Source organism: Cyprinodon tularosa, unplaced genomic scaffold (genome assembly GCF_016077235.1).
Source record: "Cyprinodon tularosa strain WSP-4 unplaced genomic scaffold, ASM1607723v1 ctg164, whole genome shotgun sequence".
Taxonomy (NCBI): Eukaryota; Metazoa; Chordata; class Actinopteri; order Cyprinodontiformes; family Cyprinodontidae; genus Cyprinodon; species Cyprinodon tularosa.
In genome coordinates, this window is record NW_024038475.1 from 111,882 (window position 1) to 137,151 (window position 25,270).

The 25,270-nt window shown below is 38.9% G+C and overlaps 1 protein-coding gene across 3 annotated transcripts in view; it reads right to left on the bottom strand.

The window, feature by feature from the left end:
* LOC119780656 (phosphodiesterase 4D interacting protein) overlaps positions 1–25,270 on the bottom strand; it is a 109,504-nt gene that overhangs the window by 83,502 nt on the left and 732 nt on the right. For 2 of the 3 annotated variants that reach the window (XM_038280765.1, XM_038280764.1), the window contains exons 2-3: positions 19,116–19,168; positions 15,690–15,757 (exon numbers count right to left, since the gene is read on the bottom strand). In XM_038280765.1, coding sequence (XP_038136693.1) covers positions 15,690–15,757; positions 19,116–19,168 — 121 coding nt within the window. Of the gene's footprint in view, positions 1–15,689; positions 15,758–19,115; positions 19,169–19,221; positions 19,288–25,270 lie in introns of those variants that run through there. The other variant, XM_038280766.1, reaches the window with a different exon arrangement.

The window sequence follows — 25,270 nt, forward strand, 5'->3', positions numbered from 1 at the left end:
AAGCTGCCATGACTTGTGGTTTCCGTCATGTGAATGTAATAAGTGCCATCTTGTATGCAGCTATTAAAGGCTGACATTACTGTCAGGGTAATTGTAGGATCTAAGAAACCACAAAGTAAAAGACTTTTTTCTATTGTATAAATGGTTCCATATGATTTATGGGCGCAGGAGGAGAGGACAAATGTTCAAAAGATCACATCCAGGCTTCCTTCATCGCAGCAGAAACACTTTTACTTCGTGAGGATGCAAACATCCGTAGAGAAGGGAGCTTTAAACTGGGAAGGAGCAGCAGAAACTCACAGAGGTGCTGAGGATAATTTGCTTTCATAAGTTCGAGGAAAGAAAAATAATTAGAGCCAGGGAGAAATGAAACACGTCCTGCCTGTCAGAGTAATATTCATACAAGCAGGAGCAGATTATTGGACACTAAAATCAACAATTATCATCCATGACCGACGCTGTGATCAAGTCAATATGTTGTCTCTGACCCGCTGAAGAGGGCTGCAAATTTACTGCTAACTCCTGGAAGCAATTAACAGCTCAGTAGACTTTCTGACCAGGTGGTGGCGCTAGCGCAGCTCAGTGCAGCCTTCCTGTCCGCACGCAGCCTTCAAGCCTCCACAGATGTGAGGAGTCAGAGTTGACCTTGTGTGGTTCTAAGAACAACACTTTTGGTTCAATTATCCATTCTGGAGATCTGGATTTAAGGCAAACTTTAGCTTTCTGCTGCTGCATCTATAAATACAGAATCTATAAAACTAAAAAATGAGCGAGCTCCAATCTGAGCTGACCTGAAACATGTTTGACACAAAGCTGCTGATGAAGAAACGGCGTCAGGGCTCAAATCAACTAAATACCATTGAAGACTGAAGAATCAAGTGGAAGAGATTAGCTCTGAAAGTCCTCAATAAAGGTAGAACAACCTGTTCTAGTTAATGAGCAAATTCCTGGTACTAAAGAAACATTTTAAACACCTGACTTTGAGTCACTTTAGTTTTATAACCTTCTTTTCTCTCCTTGTTCTGATCCAGATCTCTTATTTATTTTCCTTCAGTCTGAGTTTTTATTACATTCTTGATCAGTTGTTTTCTAGACTTTTTAAAGGTCCTTTTAAAATTAATAATCGGCAAAAAGTCGAAAGATGCTTAATACATCAAATAAACTCTTGGTTCTATCTGGACCATCAGAAATCATCAATTTAGAATGAAAATAATATTTCATGGCATTTAAACTGTTAAATTTTGGATCAATTAGAATAAAACTGGACTGTAGTGTTTTTTTTTTTTATTGAATGCTAATGATAAAAACAAAACAGCACAAAGATCGAGCTGATTTGAATTTGACCTTTTAGCTTTAATGTTGAGCATAAATACGGGTCATGTTGTAGACTGATTATATCTATGTTCAACATCTGGCCAGAAGAGGGATTTTCCCTGCAGGGTCAAAAATAAAGTGATTCTGATTCTTTTATTCTGAATTTAAAATTAGTGCTAAGTCAAAGAAAACTAAGATAAAACAGGGCTGCCAACTTTTCACCAAACCTTGGAGTGAGATTTTAAAAGAATTTGGACCTGCAACCCTTGTCAGGGTTACAGTAGATGAGGATAGGTGCAGCTATAGGTTGGAGGTTTTCAGAGGATTTAACTGAAACAAAGTTTTAAAATGTTTACCTTTTATTGCACAGTAAATGTTACTGAATAATAATCAGTGATCTGTAGTTATGTGGAAAATGTTTCACATAATATACATTATTTTCTATATTCTGGTGATTTTCAGAGAACTGGAGTAAAGCAGAATGGGCCCTACTAAAATACTAAGAATTTCACAACTGTGTTTTTTAATTATTCTATGCAGTTCAAGTAACATAACCAAGGGGGAACTAACAAGTTATTATTGGATTACTGACACTAATAAAGGAAATAAAGGAACCACTGAGATCGAATCCTGTGCAAACTACACTACGTATGAATATTAAAAATCTTAAGTTATTGTTGTTGTTTTTTTTACAACTGACAAAACAGCTAAACAATTTAGACCTTCTAGGAGGCTGTAGATTGAATAAAAACTCACCATGAGACAAGACATCACTTCAGTGGATGTTTGATTTTGGTAGATGTGATGTAAATTAAGTTTTTAAACATATTTACTGGACCAAAAAAGAATAAATGAATAAGATAAGTAATAATAAATTGAGACCATCCCTCTGGTTCCTCTTATATCAATCCTGGATAACTGAGTTGTTCTCCACATCCTCTCTGAATCTGGTTGGTCTTTTCTTGGGTGGCTGATCTTTTGAAAAATAAAAAGCAATGGTTCTTTTTCTTTTTGCGGGCTTCCTATGAGGCAAACCTGAAAGCTTTAAGAATTTAGTTTAGTTTATTGTTGGTTTAATTAGAACTAAAATTCAACAGAGATTATTAAACTAAACTGAGCAATAATGATTTAAGTTGTGAGCAAAACATAGACTAAAACTGGGACTAAATCAGTTGGCTAAACTAGAGCAAACCAGCAGTAAAGCTCACTAAAAAAAGCACTAGATGTAGAGAAAACAAACTTTTTGATGTGATCATACACTGAATCTCCACAGTTATAATTTAGGCTAAATGCTGTATATTTTATTCATATTTACTCAAGTGCTAGACTGCCTAAAATCTTCATTAATTTACAATGTGAATGATATTAGTCCAAAAAAAATAAGATAAAATTAAAATAACATAGCTCATAATAACTGCTCAGCACAGTGAATAGGTGGATATAAACCTGGCATGTTATTATCTGTTAGCACTAAGGTTGTCTTGAAAACACGTACCGGGTTTTGATTAGCAGGGTATTCTTATATATAAATTAGTGGAATGGAGTTGTGTTTTAATGTCTGTCATTTTTTAGCGTGAAAAACCGTGGATCTGGAGTGTGAAGACAGTGAGATGTGGGAGTCTCACACCTAATGGGTGCGAGTTGACAGCCCTGATAAAATGAAATAAACCAAAACAAAGCTGAACTATGCAAACTAAACTAGACCAAACTAGGTTTAACAAGGTAAGCTAAGTTAAGCTAAATAAAGTTAAACTTAGCTGTTGCAAATACATAAATAAAAAATGCTGGTGTGAGTTTTACAGCCTTGGGAGGAGAAACTAGAGCTAAACTAATTTAGGTCAAAATAAGCTCAACTACTGAAGGGGTAATTTAATTTATGTCAAATTAAGGAAGTGAAGCTGACCAAGCCAGGCTAAACTAAGCTAAGCTAAAATAAACCAATTTAAACAAAGCTGAACTAAACTAGTACAGTATGTTAAAGTTTAAGTATGTTAAGTAAATATTTAGTTTCTCATTTACTTCTTGACAAAAAACAAGCAACACATAATTTATTCTGTAAAATTGGTAAACCTAGTAGAACCCAATTAAACGAATGCTTCTGTTGACATTTTGTATGCTACGTTTTTAGCTAACAGCTCTGTAGGCATCACTATGTTGGAGCTGTGGCCATAACTCTTGACATGTATAATTATGCTTTTATTATTAGCTTGGTGTTATGATCAGGCCTTGGCTTTAGGAGCCTTTTCCTATCAGAATGATTCATAGGTTTTAAGTGAAGTCTGAAAATGTTCAGGTACTGTACTGAACAAGCAGTGAACGTCTGAAGAATGACCTTTGACCTCAGGGTTGGAGCAGGAGTTGTGCATAACTAAAACATGTGGACCTTCAAAGATAATCAAATAATGAATTCTCAGAGGGCTGAGTAGTTTGTTTTAGGGCTGATTACAGCGACTGAGGATCGATGCAGGCTGGGATTCAGGTCACCAGATGGTAAAACATCTCCAGCGGACCTTTTATGTGATTCATAACTAAAGTATTTAAAGCTGCAAAGTTGTGACTAATGAACGCAGCAAAGGTTCTAGAGTAAATGGGATGTAAAACAGCAACGGCGAACTCCTCGCAGGTCAAAGTCAGCAGAACGTTTCTGGGTGTGGGTGTTTCAGATCTGCCGGCTGGCTGACTGAAAGCTGAGCCGCTGTGTATCGATCGGCGGCCCGTCTGAGTGCTGCAGCGCTGAAAGCAGATCCGTCTGCTGTCAGGGCTCCATTAACGCTCATCCGCCGGATACACAGCTAAAAAACAGACCTACAATCCGGTTCTGCTGGGATTAGGAGATAATCTGATATTTATTTAAAAACGGGGATGAAAAATATCTAGACTCTAAATGATTGTTAAGAAGATGTCCCTGTTTTAACAATGTTTCATCAAATCAACTCTCCTGCTCTGTTTTTAATCATCAGCCTGCATCACACCAGAGACTTCAGACAAAATAAAATTGTTCTGAACACATCTGAGAGAGAGACCTAAAATATGGAAATGATAACTAGTCCACAGTAGAACTATTGGAGTTTTACACACATTCTGACATCCTATAACTGACTGACTAATTTAATGAGCTAATAAAAACATTCCTTCTTTCTGGATGAACTCAAACGCAGGTTCAGTCGAGGCAGATTTTCTTTTTACAGTGTAGCTCAGACGGTGCTGAAGGGTTGGCGTCATTATCCGTTGGACTGTAGCATAATTCAATTGTTTGGGTCTAGATTACACACCGACTCCTTTATGAGACCCAGTGAAGCTCAGCAGGACTATTATTAGGTTTGCTTTTAGGGGGTTTAGGGTTCATTAAGGGATTTAGGGGAATAAATGCTCTTTCTGTATTTTTAATACTTTTATATTAAACAGTAAATCTGCTCTTTCTACAGAGTCACATGCACTATTTTTAGTTTTCATTTTTCTTTTTACCTGTGTGTGTATCTGGAGGCTTCTGCTTGTGTTTTGCTTTGCTGCTAGAAAGCATGAATTAAATTCAATTCAATTCTATTCCTAAGCCTTTTTTCATTAGCTTATCATTAAAGGAGGAACCACAATTTTGAGTAAATAATTTACTGCAAACGTTAAACGACGTTTATGGGGCAGCAAATATTAAAACTTAATTTTAAATTTAGTGTGGTTTTTTTTAAACATTTTCTGACCCACACTAAATATAAATGTATATCAATATGTTTAAATCTATTTCTAAATGCTATATATTATATAAAAGTTATCATTAAATTGTAAATCTATATTTTGCATCTAAATATTATAGCTAAATAAAAGTAAACGTATTAAAAGGACACGGTTCATTAGCAAATCTACAGATTTTAAATCAGAGATTTAGGCAGAGGTTGGTAGTAATTAGTTACATTTGCTTGAGTAACTGTTTGAAAAAAAAAAGTAGAATTAGAAGTAGGTTTCCTTTTCTGTACTTCTTACTTTTACTTGAGTTATATTCTTGTAAGACAATGCTGCTCCTACTTGAGTAAAATCTTTGACTCATTACCTTATCCTAACATATATACGGTTCTCATTATACGGATTGGTTTTCTAAGTTTTATATAGAAACAAAAATGTGGTAAAAGTATTTCATCTGCATGAATTTGTTCTTTTATATTTATGAAATTTATTTGCATTCTTTAGACATTTGAGTCTTTAAAATGGCAGAACGTGCACAGAAAGCCTGTTAAAGCATCATTTCTAAACATTAAATCTGATGTTAGTGTCCAACAGTTAATCAAGTAGAATTTCTACCAAATAATTTTATACTTTTAATTGAGTAAAAAAATGTTAAAGTAGTGCTACTCTTACTTGAGTACAATTTTTGGGTACTCTACCCTACCTCTGGATTTAGTATAAAATAGATTTACAATAGATATTTAGAATTAGATTTCACTTTTAGATATAAGATTTAAGATATAAGTTAAAATTTAAGATTTGGATTCACAGTAAGACACAGATATAGATATAAGATGTAGATACAAATATAGGAGGTTTAAATGGATTTAACATTTATATTTCCTGTTGTAAAGAAAATGTAAAGTACATTCTAAGCCCATAGAATGAGAGGGGATTAATACCTCCAGTATTTTTCCAGGTTTTTGATTCCTGAAGGTTCAGTTTAGTAAAAACATTGTTGTTTTTTCTGCCTTGTGTTTAATCAGAATCTAGTTTAAGTGAATTAAATTCCAGCGCGGTCCTGCCTGGCTGAAGCTCTGCTCTCTGTGAGCTAACTGGATGTTTGCTTGTTGCTGCTATAAATCCAGCGTCAGGCTCTCTGTGTTTTACTGCTTTTTAATTCAGCAGCAGCAGATCAGGACCAGCAGCTTCAGGGCTGAATTCAAACAGCGCTGCAATATTCTGACCTATTTTCAAACAGCGCAACACAAATGAGGAGCGCAGAGGAAGCTCAGAGGAGATAAAAACCTCTGCAGACTGAAGGAGGTGAAGGAAATCTGCAGGATGCGGAGATTGGCCTTTTGTTTTCGTCTCGTTCAGACCCAGAAAACGCTCCATTACTGCCACTCTAGAAACGGTAATCCATCTCTGACAGACGCTTCAAACCATGTGAGGCTTTTCAGAAGTCGGCTCCGACACTGAGGGCAGAATAACAGATTAGCAACCCTAATTTGTCCTGAGGTTTTAATGGCTAAAATTATATGCAGTCCTCCCTCATCTTCCATCAATCTGAGTGTTTCCGTGGTGGGTTTGATTTCACGTTTATAGGCAGCCATGTGCTTCCAATTTCTGCTGAGGACTAATAAAGACCATTTGAGAGAAAAGGCGTTTGGGTGATTTTTCTTTTTTCAGTTTTAAAAACCTCCGGACGTCGAGCCTGTGGATGTCTGACAGCTACAAAAGCAGCTCAGAGCGGTTCACGTTTCACCCGAGGAGCCGATCCCTTAAACCGACCCAAATGTGGACGGAGGACAAACAGAGACACGTAACCTGGATCCAATAAGTCCCATTAAGATGAGAGGAGCAACGCACGCTGCCACTGTCAGGAGAAGTTAACGTGAAGAAAGGTCGACAGGTTTAATGAGATCCTTCAGAGCGCTGCAGCTTGATGTCCACGTCTCTGCTTCCTGTCAGAAATCAGTTTGGCTGTTGGTTACAGTTTGAGAGGCTAACCTGTAAACAACACGGCAAACTGACGGATATCAGACCCATTTCAACACGCTAAAGGTTCAGATGATTTGTTTCAGAAAGCAGGAAGAAGCTGTTAGATGAACATAAACCCCAAACAGCTGAGCTGATGGGAGATTTCCTCCAATCAAGACAATCCTAACGTCTAAATACAGTAGGTGTTGTTTTTTAGTTACTCCCAGTGAATCAATAAACGTGTACAGACTAGAACAAATGAGTTAAAAAAAAATGTACAAGCAGCCAGTGCGTAATTGTAATAACAAAACATGATGCTGAAGATTATAAAAAGAAAAGTAATTGTAGTCTCCTAATCCGGAACATAATCTATAGATTAGTCAACTATTAAATGTAATATTAAGTAATCATTAGTTGCAGTACTAATCCTACTGCTATTTTAAAGCTGTTTAAACTATAAAGGACTCAGTATGAGGATCTCAGGTACAGATGACTCTGTGGTGCAAACATGCTGCAAACATAAACGATGTTAAAGGGGAACACCATTTTTTTTTACATTGGGCCCTTGATTTTACGTTATTACATCATGTTCTACTCACCCATATGAGTTTGTGTCATTTGAAGATGTTCTGAAGATATTCCATTAGGTTATATCTAAGTAACGTCTTCCTTTGGGCGATCGACTTGAAGGCACAAACTAAACTGTTCATAATTTATTCTTTATGGTACACCAGCATTTATAACATGTAGGCGAATCACTGTCCCCCAGACATCCATGGTTATATTTTTTATATTTGTATGTTTTAAAAACATAGCGGCGCGTGTATGACATCATCCGCGTGCGCCGGCTACCGTTCATTCATCCTGTCCGCTGAACTGCTGCTAGTTTTACTCACATGCCTGGAAGATGTCTAGTGCTACTACTACAGATGATCTCGTTCTTGAAATGGAATTGAACGATTCAGATTAGCTCGCTGAATGAATACAAGGGGTAGAGTGTAGCCGCCTGTGGCCCGGGCTGCCTGCTACGACTCCAAAAAATGCTGCATTTAGCAAAAACAGCTGCTAGTTAAAAGAAGCTTCACACTAACTCCATACAAGAAGTGCTCCAGACCACTACTTATACAGCCGGGGGCTCGACCAAGAGCTTTAATCTACATTTAGTTATTCACCCATTCAGACACACACTCCCACACTGAAGGTGGCAAGCTATATTTTAGCCATAGCTGCCCTGGGGCTCAATGACAGAAGCGAGGCTGCTGTACACTAGCGCCACTGAGCCCTCCATTCACCATGAACCAGAACCCTTGGTAAAAACTTAAACAGGAACCAAACCTAGAGGACACTAGGAGGGAATGAAGAAAAGCTACAGTAAGGTGTCTTCTGAATCATTTTTTGACCTTAAAGGAATAGTACACCCAAAACATGATTAGCCTTCATTTTCTACTCACCCCCATGCTGAACAACACTCTGGAGTACTTTTTTGATATCTCAAATGCATCTGGAGATCTGGGAGGCTTCTTGCTGTCTACTGACATTCAAATAATGGAGGTCTATGGCGCCCGAGACAGAAAGGTCCATAAAAGTCAACAGAAAACGTGTCAATATTCCTCCATACTGCTCGTCCAATGTATTCCAAGTGTCCTGAGTGGGTAGCGTCCATAATTTACTCGAAACAAAGTCATTTAGAATGTTTTTAGAGCATAAACAGTAATGTATAGGATTTCCTAAAAGCGCGTTCACGACGCTACGGAAACCGCGGCAGATCAAACCAGATGAAAGTGCGCATTCAGCGTCTGCTCTGCCGATAATGCAAGCGTAGAAGAAATGTGCTGTTTACCTGTGCAAAGAAAGAAACAACGAAAGAAAAATGTCTGAGGACTTCAGTGTTGAGGAAGAGCATGAGTTCTTTGCCGAGATGAATGCACACTTTCATCTGTTTTGGTCTGCTGCGGTTTCCGTAGACTCATGAACACGCTTTTAGGAAATCCTATACCTATAAATCGTAGGTCAGGACAGGTGTCCTGCCTGTTCTCTACCTGTTCTAGCTCTCTTACAGACAGAGAGGATTGAAAGAAGTGGTTTTTCAGAAGTCAGAGGATTAGTGGATGACCTTAGTACGCAAAGATTGACCAGATCTTGTTACCTAGCCTACATGAGCAGAGCTATCTAGCATGGTTGCCATTAGAGCATCCCTCTGTGAGCCTTAATACAGCAAACTAGCTGATGAACTGGTTTGATGACTGATTTCCTCTGGAACTAATTTCTCCCAGCATCCAGAAGAGTTTGGAGATGACCTGCAGATCTCCATGCCACACAGCTGAAGTGATCTTAAGTGGTTAAGAAATCCAAACACTGAAAGTTGAACCTGTGGTTAGGAAACCCCTTAGAACCAGTGGTGGGTTCACTGAAAGCAGATGGCGGATAGGATGACCTTGAGGGGTCACCTTCATCCATGATTGAGCCCAGAAGTTAACATCTGGTATTTAGGAGAGATTCCCAGGCATCAGGAAGAAGAAGGACCAACTCTGGGAATATTGGCTCCTCACAGGGAGTTGATCTGCTAATAAAAGCCTTTAAAACCTGTTTGTTTAACAGAAACACATAAAGTGGATCTAGGTAAACAACTTCTATGTTTCTGCCAAAACATTTTGGCCCGTTACGGCAGGAAACCATCCAAAACACATAAAAGCCTTTGTGGGCTCGATCCAAAGACTTTCTGAGTTCTGCAGCAGATCGGCTGTGGTTCAGACACAGCATCAGGACTCCGGCCCAGTTTCCCCCATCTTTCAGTACCGACCCATATTTAGGATGCCTCCCAGTGTGTTTGTATTAAAGTGTGACTCATCCCTTCAACCCCACCGGGACCTTCAGAGCCAAACTTCAAAGAAACATAATTGCAACCAGTCAGAACTTCTGGGTTCTGCTCCGAGCTTCAGAGCGAACGCGTCTGCATCCTAAACGCTCTGAGCCGGGTGTGCTTCAGATGCGCTAACCCGAACCCAACCCTCTGATATCTCCTCAGAACCATCTGATGCTATGTGAGTTAAATCAGCAGAAAACATCCAGATGGTTCTTAAAGAACCCAGACAGCTAAGTCGGTATTCACATCCCACGACCCGTTCACATCAAAAACCAAAGAACCCAGCAATCAGAAAGGAGGTTTCGGTTTAATTTACAGCTGGTGAGAGTCCAGAACAACTCCAACAGCTCTGATCCATCCATCATCTGGACATGAAGAAGGGACTGATCAGGTAACAGGACCAACCATCAGCAGGAAGAAAGTAGGAAGAAGCCCTAGCAAACATGGAGACACACCGAGCAAACCAGGAAGAAGGAGTCAGATGTAAAAAAAAAATACTCTGACAGTATAACACGGCAGGGGCAGTGTCATGCTGTGGGACAGGGCAGCTGGTCAGGGCCGATGGGTGTCTCATCCTAGTAGGAGCCCAATCTGACGCTGCATAGTACCAGAAGCTGGGATGGACAGGAGAACATCCAGAAGGAGCAGCAGTGGATGGCTTCAGTCAGAGGATAGAACGGCCTAGTTAAAGTCCGGATCTGTTAGAAGCCTGCAGCCAGAGGAGGTTCTGCTGAGGATTAAATTCAGAACCTTTCAGAGTTTTAATGATAAAAATGTTTGAATCTTTTTTTCTCCTTCTCTAATGTTCTACATTACATTGATCTGTCAGAACATCAGAGGAGATACTCTGGGTTCTAGTGGGTTCTAATGTGATGAAATGAGGCAAAGTTAGAGGAGAATGAAGCTCTGTAGATCCTCCTGGAGACTTTAGACAGATTTCCCTCATGTTTAACGTCCTGCAGAGGAGGTGAAGCCGGAACCACAACAGCATTTTGTTTGGCTCCAAATTCTGCTGCAGCTTCACATCATTTGATCTTCCTCTCAAGTGCGCTCCAGACTTTTCTGGACTAATTTCAGATTATCAGAACCAGTTCCCCATCATCGTTTTCTTAACGCAGCGAGTTATGTCAGAGCCAGAACCCCCCTGGCAGAGCTCCCAGAACCCATTATCCTGGTAAAGAAAGCAGAACCATAGCGGACCGGACCCAGAGACCTGGAACATTCAGGAACACTTGATCCTGACCTCCTCAAACTACAACGTCTCATTTTACCTTCGACTCCGTCTGCGCTGATGGAAAACAGCGGAAGCCCCTAAGATGTTTGAAATCGGCATGACGGAAGAGATGATCAGACATGAGGTCAGAGTGGAAAGACGAGGCAATCAGAAAAAAACAGGCAACATGTCACCAGGATAAAAAAGATGTTTGAATTCATCATCTGTTATATTTGTGCTGTTTTGTTCCTTAATGTGAGAAATGTCTAAGGGTTAGAAAAGGAAGAAAAAATACACATTTTTATGTAAAGGAAAAAAAAGGTGGTTGCTACGGTGATTCTGAGGTTCATGGAAGGGGAGGAGCCTACAGAAGAGAGAAAAAAAACAAACAAAACTGTTTCCCTCAAACAAACTAAAAACTGAGCTGAATGACTGATTGAGAACCTTCTGAGGGAAACGTGTTTATTTCTGCATTTCCACTGTGTTTAATGGTGGAGATCTGGGAGCTTAAACAGAGCCTTCAGCTCCAGTTTGGAGGGAAAAGTTCAGCTGAAATCTGCTGGGAGTGAAGGAACGTTTGGGCGTTTCTCAGAACTCTGGGCTGATTGGACAGAAAACTGAAAGTCCTGCAGCAGCAGGAGACACACAGGCTGAAAGGAGACAGAAACCCTGTCGTCTGGATGCACAGACGTAGAGAGGAAACAATGGGCATCTTTAAAGCAAAAAGCTTCTAAAGAATCTAGCCAGAATCTAGAGTCAGACCTTCTAAAAGAAATCATCGATTTCAATAATACCAGCTCAGTCAGATATAGGCTGACTTTCTGGGAGACGTCTAACGACTGGTGGTTCAGCTTTGGAGATCCAAACTGGGCTGGGTTTTCTCCAAACACTAAAGCTCAGGAGAACCGACAAAAAGACTTTCTACAGTTTTTATAAAAACATGAAATGTGTTCACGGCTAAAGGCTTTTTTATTACTGCTCATAGCACATGGTTCTAGAGCTTTCTCCAACCTCAACCGATAACAAAACCAGGAGAACAGGAAGCACAAATGGCAAAATAAAAATAAACTTCTTTTCTTTCTAAACTTTAATAGAAACTGGGAAAATTTTTTAGGTGAGATGCAGAAATGTCCTATATCCTTGTCAGAGCCCTTCAACACATCGGGTCACAGTCTCTCTAATAACAGTATAAACTAATGCTCCAGCAAATAACAGGAGATCTATGAACCTACAAACTGCAAAAACTGTCTGCAGTGCTAACAAGCTCGACTCGCCGCCGTGACATCAGTCAGTGATAATAATGGTTGTTTAGATATCTGCATGTTGCTGTGGTTCCTCAGCATCCTGTTCACATCTAAATTTGTTTCACCTGATTTTACAAAAATGCTTAAAGGCTTCCTGGATTCATCAGATGAGATGCCAGCAGGTGAGTCATGGATTTAGTACGGCTTCATGATCAACAACCACAGCTGTTACTTTGGGCATTTCTCAATTCACGAGAATGCGAGTACGTACTCGCGTTCTCGTCAAGTCCGTTCTTGGCGAGAACGCAGGAAGATCGGACTTGACGAGAACGCGAGCACGCAAGCACGTATGTGTATTGGAGCAGAAGCATACTCGTGACGTCATCACAGGCAACGTTCTTTAGCATTTCTTTAACAGTCAAAACTATTTATTCCCTACACAAAACATTTTGAAAACAATATTTTTATTTTCTAAAGCTTAAAAAACATTTTAAAAAATTACCGAACCACAAAAAACCGCCATCAGAACGAGCGGTAGTTCACACATAACTAGACCGAGAGAAGTGCACTACAGACGGGGTAAATTTAGCCCTGGCTGCGGTTACCCTCGGAGGTCTGCTGGTCACTCTGGTCCGCTCAACGTCGGACTTTTTTTTTTTATTTCGCACTAACTCTGTAAACAGACCACATAGGGAGGCTTAAATGTATAATGTTATCGCCTCAAACGATTTCAAAACGTACTTTTGAAGAACAACAGCAGCAGAAAAGGGAATGTTTAACTTAACACTGTGAGCGCTGTCTGGAATCAAGCTGTGGCCGCGGGGCATTCTGGGGAAGCGGTCAGTCTGAAGAACGCACAAGTCTGCTCTGATGCATGCTCGATAAAGAGGGCGGGGTGAGAACAACATCCGGGGATTTAATGCGTTCTCGATCTGGCGTTCTCGAGAATTGGAACGGTACTCGGGCTGAGGCTGATGACGTGTCACGAGTACACAAGCACACGAGAACGCTCAAGAACGCATATTGAGAAACGCCCTTTATTAAAGTTGACAAAGTCTAAATATAATCAAAAACCCACCTGATTGCAGGCCTTCCAACACAGTGTATGGCTCTACAACTCCTGTTTAGCAAAGTATTAAGCTAGATAATTAGCTATTTGTTCAGCTTACTACTAACTTTAATAGTTATTTAAATAATTAGCAATTTTCTAGCTAATTATATGGCAAAACTATTAGTTAATTACGTAGCTAAATGATATTAGCTACGTAAGTATTTAGCTAAATTATTAGTTGATTAAAAGCTTAACAAAATATTAAGTAAAATATTTTGCTACAAATAACTATATAATTAGTTAAATAACTAGCTCATAATAATAAAATGATTAGCTAAGAATTTAGCACAATATTTAGCTAATTTGAGATTCACTACATAAGGACATAATTATTAGCCCCTTAATTAACTGATTATTGATCAGCTAGACAATAAATTAAATAATAACTAAATTATTAGCTAATTAATACGATAATTATTGATAAGATAATCAATTACCGGTAGTTGAATAATAGTAAAATGGTTATCAAATTATCAATTTTCTTGATAATTAGTTAACTGTTTTGCTAATTGTTTAGCTAAAAAAATTGCTCTTTATTTAGCTACATACTTAGCTAAATGATTAGCTAATCATTTAATGAAACGTGCTGGAATTGGCTTCTTTTGTTAGCCTGCAGTGTGTCTGAAAGAGGGGTCATTAAGGGGAATTGTTGGCCTGGCAGAGTAGGCGAGGTCCTCCGCTCAGCTGTACAGCAGCTGGGGCTGCGATGATAGCGGGAAGGGATTAACTCAGCTGCTGCACTTTAGGTTTTTGAACGCTGAAATCTGAGTCCAACCCCTCTGTTTAAGGTTGGTTTTTCTTTCCTAATATAGATGGTTTCCTTCAAGCCCCTCTCAAACCACCTATTTTCTTTGTCCAAAATGTGAACATTGTGTTCACATTTTCTTCGCTCTCCTGTACAGGAGAGCGGAGGACCTCACCTATTCAGCCAGATCAATAATTCTCTTTAATGACCCCCCCTTTCAGACACTTAGACGGGTACGGGGAATTCCAGTCTAACAAAAGCCAAACGCCCCCCATTCAAAAGAGGTGAACCCCTTCGTCCGTTCCAGTTTGCATGTTTTCAAAACAAAAACAAGGCTTAGTTGGGCTACTGAATAAAACGTCAAACTCAACGCTAATCCAGACATTTTGAATTGAAAAAGCTTCCTGGATGGGAAGCGAAACATCTTCAAACTTGAAAACAAAGTCCAGTTGATTGTTTTTAATTTTCTTTTTTTTTTTGTTTTTGGAACATTTAATTAAATGATTCACTAAATAATTAGCTAAACAAGTAGATAAATAATTTATAAAATTATTGGCTCATCATTTAGCTAACTATTTAGCTAAGTACTTAGCTAAATGATGACTAGCTAAATCATTTATTAATTAAATGGTTAGATAAATTATTTGCTCAATAATTTGCTCAATAAAAATCGAAATTCCAAGCTATTAATTTAGTTAATCATTTAGATAAATAGATCAAAAAATGATTAGCCACATAATCAAGTTAAATGATTGGCTCAAATGGCTAGCTAACGATTTTATTGAACTCAATAGTTATGTAAATGATGAGCAAAATTATGAGCTTAATAATTGACTGAATATTTTGCTAAACTATGAAGTTATCATTTAACTATAATTTTATATATTTGATAAATACTAATAAGCTACATAAAATATCACAATTACCACAGTTTTAACTCAAACAGAATGCCATCATTTGTTCCTATATGGATCACATGGCTCACTGACCAAGGCTCCAGTTCATAATAGGTCCTAAAACAAATATTTTTTTCCAATGATTAATTGCATATGCAGAAAATGAAGGGGCGGAGCTCTATTTTCTCAATATAATCAGTCTTAGATGATGGTCATAAACAACTAACAGCTAATAACAATAAAAGTGACAGCTGTGAAATTCAAGGCCAAATTAAAGATGAATTTTGGTCATTTTAAAGGAATGTGTTGATATTTTAGTCGTATGCTGCTTTGGTGTTTGGAGCAGCTCAGGCTCAGACAGGCATTGCTGCTGAGTCAGACAATCAGTGCAGTTGCTGGAAATGTGTTTGTCTCCACTTTGGAGGTAAAAACAAAAAAACAGAAACAGTGACAACATTAAGTAGGAAAAAACAGCTGAGACTGTGCAGAGGGACCGTTTAGACTCATACGTTGTTCCAGATGCCACATCATCTCTCCAAACACACCTAACTAGTAATTAAGAGCGAGTAGAGACAAGCCTGGATGCCTCTGACACATGAACCCAACCCTTTTTCCAGAGCATGCGCCTCCTCTTCTCAATAAAGGCACCAATAAAACATTTCCTACCTGTTCAAACTCTCTGAGGCTGTGCATCTGGACCGGGGTGCCTTTTCCTGTTTCGTCACATGAGAAATCTGAGGCAAAGACAAAAAAAATAATAATAATTTTAATAGCTGTAAAATTATGAAGACTCTGTCAGTTTCAGAGTTTGATGGTTTGATTTGTCTCTGTGGTTCCAGAGGGAAAACTTTTAAAGTTAACATCACACTTTGAAAACAGATTTGACCAACATTGTTGTCATTTATCTAAACATGAAACATATTTTCAGAAATCAAGTTTTTATTCATTCTAGAAACTAATGATTACCTTGATAGGTTTAAATACACTGAATTAGTTTTTTTTTTTTTTTAGAAATGTCAATTTTTCACCAAGAAGACATAAAACCTCCAATCCAACAAAGACTGTTGGATGTTGTATTAGGTTTATTCTTTATACATCATTAGCATTGTTATTCTGTTAGCAAGATTAGACAGAATTGAAGGCCTTCCTTCACATGGTGGATGTAGGTACGGAGGTCTTCTAACCAGGAAAGCCTTCGTGTCTCTAAAAATACACAGGATATGGGCACATCTTGGAGCCGGACTGATAAAGGAGAGCTATGTGTAATCCTGGGGTAAAGAGGTAGGATGCATAAAGGTCAAAGCATGGATGGCGTGTCAGTTTCTGATACAGACAGCTAAACATCCACCAGATGCAACACATGGATTCATGAGGTATAAGAAGGAGGAGATGACTTTGTTCGGGGCTTAATCTTTGCCGGACACTCGCTGATGCTTTTTGAGCCCACAGCTGTGCCGACCCTAAGCAATTTCTCTGTCCTGTAACGACCTGACCTGGAATAAACACTGTTACTTTTTTACTCCTGTTTTATAGTCCTTTTTTATATGGGTTTACCCAGTTTGGGTTAAAGGAGAATTCCGGTTTTTAACACTTTTAGCCCATTTTCTGTAGTGTCCAGGATGAAATCGAATGATCGACACCAAAAGTTTGACAATTGCTCCTGTCTCTGCTTTTTGGCTCATTTAGAATCACCCCCTGGCTGCTTTAGAATGGCTTGCATAGAGCATGTCCGATAATGTCCTTAAAACAACCTTAAACATTCTTTTTTTTAAATATGCTACTCACCGGGTCGTCAGCGCTGTTCAATGGCGTTCCAAAAAAAGTTTCGTAAAGAAAAAACGTTCCTGTAGTGTTTTATTTAGCATTTTGTAAATCCCATTGAGTTCTGTAGGAATAGTCAATATTCCGCTGCCACCGGAAACGGAAATGGGGCCTGTTTACACAGTTGTAGTCTTTTCGCTTCACTCTGTGTACTCCGACGTCGAGAATCAAGAATCCACCTTTCGTATTCCATTTTCAGAGTTTTTTAAAGTGTTTAACAGAGACGTTAGCACCTCGACGTCGGAGTACACAGAGTGAAGCGAAAAGACTACAACTGTGTAAACAGGCCCCATTTCCGTTTCCGGTGGCAGCGGAATATTGACTATTCCTACAGAACTCAATGGGATTTACAAAATGCTAAATAAAACACTACAGGAACGTTTTTTCTTTACGAAACTTTTTTTGGAACGTCATTGAACAGCGCTGATGACCCGGTGAGTAGCATATTTTAAAAAAAGAACGTTTAAGGTTGTTTTAAGGACATTATCGGACATGCACTATGTAAGCCATTCTGAAGCAGCCAGGGGTGGATTCTAAATGAGCCAAAAAGCAGAGACAGGACCAATTGTCAAAATTTTGGTGTCGATCATTCGATTTCATCCTGGACACTACAGAAAATGGGCTAAAAGTGTTAAAAAACGTAATTCTCCTTTAAGAGTAGTAAATAACTTGCTCCCAGGAAAAGAACCGGTAGGGAAGTTCTGAGGCGCAGCTGCCTTCAGAGGGACATAACTTCCATATTTAACAGTTGTAAGAAATGTTCGCAGAAGGATTGAGACAAAATCATTCCTGGACATCTTCATGTCTTGGTGTCCTTAATGCCAGAAACGTAAAGAATGAAGAGGAAGCATCAAACGTCCACCAAAGCTTTGAACACAACAAGCAGAACCTGTCAGTCTGTCTGTGATCAACGACCCGAAGCACACGGCTAAACCAACACTCCACAGGTCTAAATGGACACTTTGAATGTGACGGGACGGCCTAGTCAAAGTCCAGACCTCAATCAAATGAAGATGCTGTGGTTAGACTAGAACCAAAGCCATTCCAACACAAAGAAGCTTAGGCGGTTCATCCTGGAAGGATGCGCTGCATAGAAACTGACACAAATCTTATCAGTTCATCAAGAACAGGTTCTAAAAAGTGTCTGTTTGCTTCACAATAAATGAACAATCAATCCTCAGAAGGTCTTATACTAGTCTAGTTTACTAGTTTCATGTTTTCAGTATTAATTTAAATGTCTCTGATCTACAGAGGGCCATAAAATGACATACAGGCTGAGATCTAAGGCTTTATCCATCCTAAAACCTATCTGGGTTTCTGTTTTTGGGTCATTATTCTGTAGAACTTCACAACTAAAGCCAACATTCAACCTTCTAGTTAGTAATTTGAAGTAAATATGAGGAATTTGCAGGCTCAACCAGTAGAAAGATATTGCTGAGGAGGATTTTCCGCCACCGCTATGCTGTCCTCAGGTTTGTAAGACTAAATGTGATTCCTAAAAACAGAACTCTTGATTGTTTTGGCTTTTGTGTGTTTCTGGTCCGTCATTAAATAGTTGCTTCAGCATGGAAAGCAGCAGCTTCCAGTTCAAAGCAGGATCCTGAATCCTCTCCTTTGAAAGGAACGATACCAAACAGAACGGAAATACAGAAAGGAAATACCAGCTGCACCAGATCAGAATCACCAACCAGAATCTAACAGCTGAGCTACAAGGAGTTCAAGAACCTCCAGCCTTCCTTTTAAAATGTTCCGCTGAGTTTAAGCCTGTATGTATAATTATGACCCGGTGCCGATCAGACCAAATCTGTTCAAACACATCGCTGTTGATGAGTGGAGCAAAACTTCCGACTGTGAGTAAAGAAATGAAGATGAGTTCAGTTTATTTATAAATGAATGAAAGGATTTACTGAATGAACGAATGAATCATTAATGAGAGGAAACAAAGTTTATTAATCATTTCAGCAAAGAAACTCAGGGATCCATTCATTGTCGAGCTGGAAAACTGGCATGAAAACCTGACAAACCAGAAAAATAAATAGATCTACTTCCCCTTAAAATAAAGAAAACTATTTTGAGAATATTTCCACAGCAGAAAAAAACTAGAGCCATAATTTCTCTCCTTAAGAATCAGAACCAAAATACACCATGGGAAAATTCCCCAGTCCCCTACAGAGGCGTGGCTGTTTCCAGCACCAACATCATACTTATTTATGGTAGCAACACACTGAGGGGGGGCGGCTGCAGAGATGAGGTGATGTTTAAGGTGCTTACCCATCATAGGTCCGACGCTCCTCGGCCGGGCCCGTTTCTCTGCAGCTCCGTGCCTGAAAGCAGAGACATCAATCAGTCAAACCGCTTCCTTCAGCTGTTCCACCACCTTCTTGCCTGTTGTTCCTGAATCCCTGCAGCACCAGAAAGCTGAAGGAGGGAGAACTGACTCTGACCCGACTCACACGCTGGTGTGAGTCAGCGCATGCTTCAGGTCACACCGCCATCACTCACCAATGAAGACACAGTAAACAAAGACAGCAGAGGGAGGAGGCTCGTCCTCACAGGAGTTTTCCCAAACTGACTGGATCATGTTGATCCTGAGGAGACTTCAAGACCCAGAGTGGTTCTGTAGAACCTCCATAGTGGCTCTGAGTAACTTTAAATGAACAATAAGGTATAGTTTCGCAGTTCTTCTATCTGATGGGATGGATCTCCCATTGTCCATAAATGAAGAGAGAACTTTTACCGATCTGTGGATGTAAAGGTGAAATGATTTTACTCTGGCTGCCCACCTCACCCTGAGCTTTGACTCATCAACCTCTTCCACACCAACCATCTCCATGTCCTCCTTCACTGAGTCCATGTATTTTTTCTAAGCTCTTCCTCTTTTCTTCCCTCTGGTTGCTCCATCTCTGTATCTCTTCTAGGAACCGGTCATAATGATTCCCTCTGCAGCCATCTTCATTTCTGGTGTTCCTCTGGGTGCTGTTCTAGGAATCTTTCTATTTCTGGTTTAAGTGCTCCTCCGTCAGCACATTTTAAAAGCACTTTAACAGGTGGATCCTGTATCCGCTATGCAGATGATATTCCTTTATTCTTTAGTTACTTTTGCTTTAAGTCTAATGAGGTTTGCAAATGTCCTTAGACTGTGTAAAACGATGGATTAGTCCTCAAAGTATTTCAAGATTGAACTTGAATTTTCTTCCAGAAAACCGTCAAAATCTAGAAAGGAAAATTATTGAATCAGGAAATTTAGTCTGAAGAGATCATGCAGGGGAAAATGAAAAACAGAGAAACTAGAAACACATTTAGAATGAGAATAAAAAACGGTTCTGTTTCTACTTCTGGATGATTCTACCAAACACTAAAACTGGAACGTTTTTCTTCCTCTGTTCCTCTGTGCTACCCACACACATGAAGATGTTTCACTCCAGGGTTTCAATGACCTTCAAAGCTTTCTACTCCTGCATTGTCACAGGAATTTACTGTTGCTGTTGAGCAGAAATGGCTTAATTTAAGTTGCATGTATGCATCTGCTGCTAACTTCCCCTCTGCGTACCCTTCTGTGTGAAAAAAAGAAAAAACTTTAATCCTATTAGTGCCACCTTAAAGGCTGTAGTGAGAAAGTTACTATCTTACTCTCATTGAATTTAATACAAAAATTTTAGGTCTCTGCATTTTGAAATTTTTATTTTGTTAACTTGTGATCATATTATAGATAAAGTTAATTTCCCAGGCACTAAATGATACTTAACAGCATATCAAATGTTCCTCTGCTGGTACTGGGGGAGCAGATACTGTATTCGAAGGGAACCAGTCTTTGCTGTAATTTGATGTTGGGTTTAAAAGTCACTGGGGCTTAATTTTTTAGAAAATAATGGCCTCAGTTTCTCTGGAATTCACCAACACAAGGAATGACGACTGGTCTGGGTCAGAGTTTTCGTTCCTACTTTTCACCTGAGGCCCCCTGCCAGTCAACAGGTAAAAAGGAGGAACCAAAACCCTGACCCAGAGCAGTAGTCATTCTGTGTGTTGGTGAGTAATATGGTTTATGCTTTGAATTTCCAGGACTGGAACAAGTTCTACTAAGCAGCCGCTGGCCGAAACGATGACCCAGCAGAGAAGAGCAACATCATCAGGCCAAGATCAGCGGTTTCCACTCATCTGGATAGGTCCATCTGCCCCCCTATTCCAATGCCCTCTGGGAACAACCAGTGGTTATCAGAGCACTAACCATCGAACGTTAGGCTGTTGGTCCTCGTTTGCATGAGAGCAACCGGTTTGGATGTCATCATAAACGGGTTAATCCACTATGCAAAGGCTTCTAAGGCTGAATTTACCTGGATCTCCTCAGACTGAAGAGGTTTCTTGGAGAAGAGACAAAATGCTGCACTATAGAAGAGCCGTCCAGAAGCCTGAATCCACTTTTTTAAGGGTTTTGTTCATATCTGTCTTATTACGTTGTGCATTTGGGTTGGATTGAAAAGAGTTAAAAAAAAAAAACGGTTTTTTTTTTTATTTCTGAGACATAAGGAATATAACTGAATATCATCAACATATAAGGAAAAGGTTTGGGTTAACTTTTCTTTATAACCGTTTGTCGTATTTAACCAAGTTTAATAAACTGATTAATAAAGAATTTAAATCCAACTGCCTCTAAACGAAGACTGACAGGGTGAAAACCTAAGTTAAGAAGTTAAGAAGAGTTTAAGGTTTTATTAAACCTGATTAAACAAAGATAGCCCAGCTTAGAATGACTCTTTTCTTTGGTGAACCAACAAATAAAACCTGAAGAAAAATAAAACTAACTAACTATTCACTTTCTGTGTATAATATATCTTTGCAGACAGCGGATGCTCTCTGTTTCCAGCAGGGTTCACCACGTCAGTCCATCTTAGAAACACAAAGATACGCCACAGAGAGCTGAGATCTCTAGTCAGCTCTATTCATGGCTCTGGACTGTGGGAGGAAGCTGGAGTACCCAGGGAAAATCCACTCATGCAAGCGGAGAACACCCAGATAATTTTATGCGGTTCATTTTATAGCTAGGACCATGTTGTTGTAACAGTTCTAACTAGGGCTGCAACAACGAATCGATAAAATCGATAAAAATCGACTTTTAAAAGCGTTGGCAACGAATTTAATCATCGATTAGTTGTGTCGCGCGATTAATGCGTCATCCGCCGCCGCCGTCAACCGGGGGAAGAAAAAAAAATATGGCGGAGCGAGTCAGCGCCGCAGTTGCAGTGTTGCCAACTCAGCGACTTTTCAGACCCCTCCAGCGACTATTTTTCAAAAAAGCGACTAGCGACAAATCTGGCGACTTTTTACGGTGTCACTGGCGGCTTTTGCCTGCCTTGGGGCGCCTCCCCCATCCCAACGCCTTTTTCCCTCTCCCACAGGAATCCCTCTCAGTCAGAGCCGCAGGATTTTAGTGAGGAGTTTACCCTCAGCGTCCAGACTGCAAATGAAGCGCGCATGCGCCGGGATTGACGGCGCAAATTGATCACAATAATTAAAATAGCCGGCGCTTTGTAAAGTGAAAAAAGTCGTAACATGCAACTTTTGTAAAAACAAATGAACATGGCACGGAAGCACCACTGTTATGACGCAGCACCTGAAAAGAAAACACGTTGGAGCCTTCAATGGCAGTGAAGAGAGCTGATCAGCAGGATGAGTAACCATGTTTGTTTCATTTTAAAGTGGGGAAACGTAACGTTAGTTTCTCAGGTAGCTCATCTGATGCTTTCCTTACCTTGTTAGTAGGTTACAGACAGTGATAAGGTTGGCTACTTATTTTACTTTTAATTTCATTTAAATTTGTTTAAGCAGCGTTTATATTTTCTTTATAAATAAATTAACTTGCAAATTATGAGGGCAAGGCTTTTAAAGTTTAAATCTTCTGGCAAAGATAAAGAAAAGAAGATCCTGCAATTTATGGAAGTAAAGCAGAACAAAATCCAGCAAGATCAGTAATATGTCAATTAATTATCTGCCACATTCCCATGTAAATATCTGTCTTTGGAGGATGTGTCATTTTTATTCCAAATACAATTTATAATTTGAATCACAGGGCTATTTTTATCTCTATGGTTCAGTATTTTCTCAAGCAGCAACTTTAACTGCTATACTTTCCTGTCTTAAAAGGCAGAACTCTTCTAGTCTAAAAAAACTCATTTGTTGAAATGGGGGGACCTATTGTTTGAACCCCTTAGGGGCTTTAAAAAACAAAAATGCCTGTCTCTTTTTGCGCTTTATGAAACAAAGTAGCCTATATTTTGTGGATGTACAGCTACATTTCTCATGTAAGTTTGCGTAGTTTTTACACAAACATTTATTTTTCATATTGCACCAGTACAGTTAATGAGCAACCTGTACTTGTGGGCTTGTTTGTTCTGTCTAAAATGTTTATTTTGGAATAAAGAGGTTAATATAAAAAAATTTTTTTGTCCGATTCATCGATTAATCGAAAAAATAATCGGCCGATTCCTCGATTTTTAAAATAATCGTTAGTTGCAGCCCTAGTTCTAACCATGGTCCCACTATCAGAGATGGGAAGTAACGAAGTACAAATACTTCGCTACTGTACTCAAGTAGATTTTTCTGATATTTTTACTTTACTTTACTACTTATTTTTATGGCGACTTTTTACTTCTACTCCTTACATTTTTCCACAAATACAGTATCTGTACTTTCTACTCCTTACATTTTAAAGAATTGGCTCGTTACTTTAGTTTTGAATCATTTCAATGGAGTTACCGTTATTTTTCACGTCATCAATACCAAATTCAATCTAATTGGATGGGAATCTACGTTGCATTTGACGCACCATTACAAGATGAATCGACAGATTCGGCGGTATTCATTCGCTGCAAATCATTGCAGCTTGGTGGCGGTGGCGTTAGCATAGTAGTATGGACGACGAGATGATTGAAAATGAACACAACGGAGATCTAGTCCTATTGGCAGACATCCATTTAAAATGTAGGCAACGGCATGAAAAAAGTGGTTTCTACTTTTACTTATATACTTTAAGTAAATTTACAAGCCTGTACTTTGTTACTTTTACTTGAGTAAAGAACTTTAATCAGTACTTCCACTTTTACCAGAGTATTTTTTAACACATGTATCTGTACTTTTACTCAAGTACGGAAAGTGAGTACTTTTGCCATCTCTGCCCACTATGCAGCCAGACAAGGTCCATTTAAAACAGAATCAAGGTCAGATAACTAGGGCCCAATAAAATCAGTTTTATTTTTTCCCAAATTCCATCTTATTTTTTCCCAAATTCAATTTTTTCCATTTTAATTTTTGAAAATTCAGGGTTTTTTTTACCCTTTACTGTTATTTCAGTCATAAAAAGAATGTGCTTTAAATGTTAATGATTAAAATGTACACAATAAAATAGGAATTACCTTAAATTTATTGAGGTAAAAAAACACATTTACTCAGTACTTTTACTGCATGATGCAACATAACACTGCACTCTAAGTACTAACAAAATATTAATGGTTATGAACCAATGGCTATAAATAAAAGAGCTTCATTAGCTTTTTCGAGAAAAAGAAAATAGGACCTCTTAATTTCAGAATTATAAAGTATTTCATAAAGAACCATATTTTCCATACAGTACATATAGTGCATAAAAAACAAGGCAAAATACAGCAAGTATGTACCGGTAAGCAAGTGTTTCTAAAGCGGAGCTGTGGAGAGCCGCTTCGCCATTTTTTCAATGTTTTGATGGAGAGGGTGAGCGGAAATGACGGAGCGGGAGGGGTTGTGTCGCCCAGATTTGCATCCCCTGGTGTGCATTTCCCGCCGACATATGTTCTTCTCCCACACAAAAACAGAATTTCATATCAAATGTAGAAATTCCGCGTTTACACTAGATTCCGCGTTAATCTGCCAATTCCGCGATTCCGTGATTGCAGAAATTATAGGGCCCTAGATAACAAAACAAAAAACTGAAAAACAGACATAGAAATTTGCTCTATAGTCCAAGCATTTCCCAACCAAATCGCCGACCTTTAACCCATAGGTAGAGTTGTTAACGGTGAGGTGAGTCTGCTTTCTTTCCATACCATATAGACTGAATCAACCAGCCAATAATGCTGTGTCAAGAGACTTAAAGGGAAATGCATCATATTCCCCCTTCTTAATATTCCAAGGATTCTTATGGACATTTTCTGGAGAACAGAAGAAACAGAATCCAGAGCATGACTTTAAATAAAGGTCATGGTCTACTCCTGCTGGATTTTTTCCTCTGGATGCCGTTAGTTATTTGAAGAATCCCAGTAACAACAGTAAGCCTTTCAATTGAAGAATTTCGGCCTTATACATATAATTTTTTTGACCTATAGAAAGGAAGTTGGTTTATTTACCAGTAGAGATAAAGGAAATGATTGTCTGTTTATTATGTGTAAATATCTGGTTTT